Below are 6805 nucleotides of genomic sequence, written 5' to 3'. Positions count from 1 at the left end.
CCTTGAAACATAAAGACTTATACAATAGAATATGATATTTACTAATATTATAATAAACATCAAAGACTAAACTTATACAATTTTTATTAACACATTGTATTTTTTCCTACTTATTTAGAAAAAAAAATACTGACAATACTAAAAATATAGAATAAGTAATTTTAACAACAATAGTACATTAAATGGTAAAAAAATCTAAATTAATTATTATAGCAATTATGTTGTGATAGCGATGGTTCGAAAAAATTTAATTAACAGTATTAATCTGATACAATGAATTAATATTAACTTGATACTAACCTTTTTGTTTATTGTTGGATGTGGAGAACGAAAATAGTATGAGTGATTAAAATGATCAAATTCATATAATGATATTTATTTTCGAAAATGTTAACAATGTGGTTATTGGTTATTGATTTTCAATACGTGTGAAGGCTATTACTATTTACAATACTAACTTGCAGTGTTAGACCGAAGTCGGACGTACATATTAGATGGCCATGGTCTATGGCCATCAGTTTTTCGTTGTCTAGGGCAGGGGTGGCCAACTTTAATAGACTTGTGATCGACCTCTGAGATTTTTCTAGGTTGTCACAATCGATTAAAAAAAAAAAAATACTGTCCAATAAACAATAACATATGTTTATATTTATTCAAAATTCAAATACCACTTGCTCACTAATCGCTGCATCTCAAAATCGACATAACGTATGAACTTTGAAGTACCTAGTGGAACCTATTATACTCTGAATTATAAATAAGTAGAGTATATAATAATACTCCAGACTAAGCTTTTATTTATTTATTTATTTATCTATACATATAAAAATTTCGTGTCACGATGTATGTTCGCGATAATCTCCGAAACTACTGGACCGATTTTGATGAAATTTTTTACACCGTGTGTAATTTGGTCCAACTTAAAATATAGAATAGTTTTTTTTCAAATTTTTTAATATTTTAAATATTTTAATTAACTTTTTAATAAATGTGTATAATTGCATGGTGTATTTCGGTGTATTTCTATCACCGGAAACATCGATGAAAATTTAAACGCCAATGACATCGGAACTGCATGTATTTTACCTTCAAGCTACATCGGCAGTCCACGGAGCATGCAGGAATACATACAAGATGCGATGACTTATGTACGTCATTACGGTCGACCTAATTTGTTTGTTACATTTACGTGTAATTCAAATTGGGAAGAAATAAAAAGTTTGTTATTACTAGGCCAACAATCAATACATCGTCACGATATCGTTACACGTGTGTTTAAATAAAAGTTAAAATCTTTAATTAATTTAATCGTAAAATATTCAGTTTTTGGTAACACACGTTGCTGGCTGTATTCTATTGAGTGGCAAAAGCGAGGTTTGCCTCATTCTCATATTTTGGTTTGGCTTGAAGTTAATCGCGCCGTCTCGAGTTTTGTTTGTTATTTTTATTTATACAGTTTAATTTGTACCGGTTTAGTGTTTTCGTATTTTACTTTACCTACACACTAACCATAAATACTTGGTATTGTGTTATTATTGTGCAGTGATCAGTATTGAATATTCTGTAATTTTTTTTAAATTTAGTATAATGCCGCGGAAATCTAACCTACACAATCAGTATAGTAAAAATGCACGACGTATGCGTGCTAATAGAGCTCATGAATCGGAAGAACAAATTGCAGCAAGAAACGCAGCTCAACAAATCAGAACAGCAGAAATTCATTGGCCTACGAAAATGCTAAAAAACCAACTAATACGCGGGCAACGCCGTGTCGGGACAGCTAGTATGTATATATATATATTTAGGAGTATTAACCATTTAATAATTCTTAATTTTTATTTTATTTTTTATTATAAATAAATGTATTTCGAACGAAAATTTAGTTTTAATTCTACTAAAACATAATGTTACAAACTATTAAATCTGAATTAGTTCAAAAAAATACTGACAATCTTCTGAACTTATTATTACACTTCTATAATATATTTAGCTAGGCACTGCTAAGTAATTTTAAATATAGTTAATTATTACTAGATAAATCTTACAAATAATTATTAATAATAATTATTTATTTAATTTAACTTAACTTTTCATTACCCCTAATTCAATGACCAAATAACTATTAATATTTACTACTTACCAACCTGTTATTTAATTATTTTATAACTAATATTAACTATATTTATGTATTACCAAATTATTCTAAAACAATTAATTACTGCTAAACATAGGCGCCCGCAGGGGGGGGCAAGCTGGGGCATTTGCCCCTCCCTGGCTTTTTCAAAGTATTATTTTAAATTGAATGTTTTAGATAAATTACTATAGGTATACTCTACAGCAAATTTAAAGTGGTTATAAAAGTAATAAGTTACCATTATAAAAACATTAGATTAGATTTTATTTTGCAGTCGATTGATAATTGTATTTTTAGATTAGTCCTTTCTATACCTAAATAACTTTATACGTAATATTCTCTATCATCTATTATATAAAGTGATTACTGATATGATTAGTAATTGTTTACCCATATAATATTTTATCATCGTGATCATAAGTCAGTCGTTATTCGTTATTCAATGTATTTGTAAATCTATCGGTTCATCTAAAATATTTAACGGTTGTTCGAATTTGATAGAAAATGGATTTAAGGAGATACTTTAAAAAACCTCGTTTAGAACTAGAACCTGACAATGCTAAAATAAATGAAAATGAAACCGAAACTAGCCAAATAGAAGTAGATCAGTCAACTTCTTTAGGTGAAACATCTACTTCGTTAACTATCGTAGAAAAGGTAAGACAATAATTTTTATTACACTATTGACCCTAAGGTTTTTATAAATATATTACATTTATTTGGAAACAATATAAAAAAATAACGTATTTTAAAAGTTAATTAAAACGTTTAAAAATGTTAAACAAAAAAATATATTTTTAAAATTAATAAACAATAACAAAAATGGAAAAATTAAAAATGTTTTCCATCCCTGGTTTTAATTGAATAATTAATTTTTTAGGATTTTGCAAACATTGATTTCTATGATATTGGAAATTTTATTAATCATGGTAAATTTGCAGACGAGATCATTTATAAAGCATTAAAAAAAGCGTGGGTACCCGATAAATCGTACGATTTTAAAAAAGACTCCAATACTGGAAATCGTTTATTTCGTCTTCAGTGGTTAGTAGACTATCCTTTTATTTCATATTCTTCAAAATTAAAAGGAGTTTTATGCCGTTATTGCGTATTATTCAAACCTCAACTGGATCGAGGAGTGCAAGGTCAATTTATTATTAATGAATTTACGAAATATAAAGACTTCCATGGCTCTGTGAAACTTCATCTTAAATCTAAATGGCACCGTGACTCAACGAATAGAGCAAATAATTTTTGTAATATTATAGAAAACAAAAAAAAAATGTTGTTCAACTTATGAGTTCTGCTCAACAACAAACAATAGAGTCAAATAGAGCAAAACTAATACCCATAATCAAAACAATAGTTTTTTGTGGTATACACAATATGCCTCTAAGAGGAAAAACTGACGAGACTGCTGCTATCTTCAATAGCTTATTAAAATTTAGAGTTGACGCAGGAGATACTATTTTAAATGACCATTTGAAAAATTCTGCAGCAAATGCGACTTATACTTCACATAGAATTCAAAACGAACTTATAAATATATGCAATGAAGTGTTACTAGAACATATAATTAAAGATGTAAAGGAAAGCCAGTTCTTTTCAGTCATTGCTGATGAATCGTGTGATATATCCGGTATAGAGCAGCTTTCGTTAGGAGTACGATTCGTGCACAAAATGTCAACCGGTAAATTCTGTGTAAGGGAAGAATTTTTAGGCTTTGTACCATTGCAACGTTTGGACGCCGAAACTATATCTGAACAAATTCTGTCCACTCTCATAAAATTTGGGCTTGATCTATCAAAAATGATCGGTCAAGCATATGACGGTTGTTCTACTATGGCGGGAAAAATAAGTGGAGTTAGAAAACGAATTGAAGATAAATATCCAAACGCAAATTTTTTTCATTGTAATTTTCATAAGTTAAATTTAGTAATTAATGATTTGAGCGATGTTTCCGAAATTCGTAACACGGTTGGAACAATAAAAGATTCAATAAATTTTTTTCGAGAAAGTCCTTTGAGAAGAAAATACATTCCAAACATTCCTCTATTCTGCGAAACGCGTTGGACAGCCAAATACAAAAGTATAAGGATATTTAAAGAAAACATTAATATAATATTAGAAGCGTTGCAAAAACTATCGGAAAGTGACGTAAACCGTAATACAAAAAATCGTGCTTTTCAATTGTATAATTCTTGTAGTAATTCAACATTTTTAGTTTGTTTGTTTGTTATGGCTGAATATTCTTCTATGTTGGAACCAGTTGCTAATGTACTCCAAGGAGTTAATCAGAATCTATTAACTGTAAAAAAACAAATAACTACGCTTACTCAAATATTTCAAAAACATCGAGAGTCTGCAGATGCTACTTTTAATGTTCTTTGGGGTAAAATGGAAAGTAGTTTAGCTGAATCAGATATTAAAATAACTATACCAAGAATTGTCAAAAAACAAATATATAGAGCAAATGTACTTGCTGATTGTGCTGAAAGTTATTTTAAAATTAATATTTTTATTCGATATGTTGATTCATTAATATTATCCCTTAAAGAACGATTTTCAGAAGAAAATGAAGTACCTTATTCTATTTTTCAATTATTACCAGAATATATGAGTAAGCTCGATGAAAATCAATATAGATCGCTTACTGAAAAAATTTCAAAAAAATATAGTTCTTTTCTAGACAATTTTGCAGCTGAATCAATGATTTGGTATGACAATTGCTCAAATATTCAGAAATCTCAAGATGTACTAGATATCCTGAAAGAATCCGAAATATTTTACCCATCGGTATTTTCGGCAATTTGTATTGACATTAGCTTCCCGGCAACTACTTGTACTGCTGAGCGGTCTTTCAGCACTTTGCGGAGAGTTAAAACCTGGATACGCTCTACTATGACTAACGAAAGACTCGATGCTTTGTGCATGATGAATATACATAAATCCACGATAATTGACCTAATTAGTAATAACAAATATTATGAAGAAATTGTTGATAGTTTCGAAAGAGATGTGAGACGACTACAATTTCTTTTTGAGAATTAATTAAGTTACCTTTACCTATGTATTTAATACCTATACTAATAATAAAATAAGTTGTAACGTAATAAAATATATATTGTATAGGTACGAGTATAATAAAAAAGGTTATTCTTTTGAAATACCTAGTAAAATTATAATTTTTATCTTCAAATCCTAACATTGCCTCCCCCTAGAAAAATTTCTGCGGGCGCCTATGCTGCTAAATAAATCTTACACTAAATTACTAGGTAGGTAATGATAATTTATTTAATTTACTTAGCTGTTAACTACAAACTATTAATTAAAAAATTGTTAATATGAGTATATTACATTAACATAATATGATCACATTTTCTTAATTATAGCTTGTCCGTTCTTTTTTAATCTGACAATCATAGGTTTATAATCCATCATCATTATATCTTGATGTTTAAATGAAGAAAAAAAAATTGATTAGTTAAATATAACAATCAGTTTTTGGCCAGCATATTTATTATTATACTATTAGTAGCCAACTTCAATAATTGTTATATTTTATGAATGTATACTCGTATACTTATCCAAAATGTAAGTGACAAAAAGCACAAAAGTATTTAAAACTTCAAACGAAGTTCAACGTTTAGTAGTTTTTTTTTGAATTTTCAACCGGGTAATTCAGCCATTAATATGATATATGCATAATTTTGTTCAGAATTTAAATAATGCCTTCTTTTACATTTTTACACAGCTAAAATATCGGTATATTATAAATTAATACTTTTAATATGATATAGTGATAATCGTGAGTTGCAAAAGAAAAAAAATCGTTTTATTTTCTGAGAAAAATTTTAAAAAAAAAAAAAAAGAGGAAGTTAACCTTATGTTAGTGGCAATAGAAACAGACGTCTAATGGTAATCTTGTGATGTTTTATAGATACGATTTAAATATTTAGCGATAATACATAGCGGAAACGTGTACTTCGGACATAAAAAATGTTTAACTTCACCTATATACAATTATATATTTTTTAATAAAATAAGTAATTTTGCAATTAATTAATGGTTGAATATTTTCATCCGAGTTATTTAACGTAGAATCAAATTTGGAAAATTCGTCTAGAAAGTGTTCATTAACAAGATTTTGACCAGAAAAAATGTTCTGAATGTTAAAAGTTGGAATGGATAGGTCTGAAAGAGAGGTCATTTGATAACAATTTATTTTTGATTTAATGTATTTGGAAGGTTAAATTTTTAAATTTCTCAATGGTTTTCCAAATAATTAGGGGCAACATGACTATTGGAATAAGACAATTGTGTCTAAACATATAAGCACTAGTTCATAATCAGCCACTAACCGTTACTTTTTTCGTCCCTTGTCCTGTCCCGAAAACAAAACTGCCATCAAGACTTTCCTAACGATATCCACTCATATCCTAAAAGCAAACCAATAAAGGTATAATGACTAACCATTACAGAAAACTAATTGCCACAATCGTTGAGATCTTTCAGATCAAAAATCTCCACAAAAAAAAAAAAATATATTAAGGAAAAATATTTAAGAACATAAAAATCTAGATTTTATAATGTAAGTTGTATATTAACAATACACATTAATATGAATTATTTGGAATTAACAACGGGCTTTTCATAATTTACTTCCAAAAA

The 6805-nt window shown here is 28.2% G+C and overlaps 1 protein-coding gene across 1 annotated transcript; it reads left to right on the top strand.

Annotated features, from left to right (window-relative positions):
* The first annotated feature begins 2698 nt into the window (after nucleotides 1-2698).
* LOC112687971 (52 kDa repressor of the inhibitor of the protein kinase-like) lies at nucleotides 2699-5210 on the top strand. The gene is made up of 2 exons (XM_025560977.1): nucleotides 2699-2791; nucleotides 3015-5210. The coding sequence occupies exon 2, from the start codon at nucleotides 3431-3433 to the stop codon at nucleotides 5183-5185; it is 1755 nt and encodes a 584-aa protein (XP_025416762.1). The 5' UTR covers nucleotides 2699-2791; nucleotides 3015-3430; the 3' UTR covers nucleotides 5186-5210.
* Nucleotides 5211-6805: the final 1595 nt, after the last annotated feature.

Source organism: Sipha flava, unplaced genomic scaffold (assembly GCF_003268045.1).
Source record: "Sipha flava isolate LNK unplaced genomic scaffold, YSA_version1 36_pilon_pilon, whole genome shotgun sequence".
NCBI lineage: Eukaryota > Metazoa > Arthropoda > Insecta > Hemiptera > Aphididae > Sipha > Sipha flava.
The sequence above is the reverse complement of the archived record's forward strand: the minus strand, read 5'-3'. Positions and strand labels throughout refer to the sequence as shown.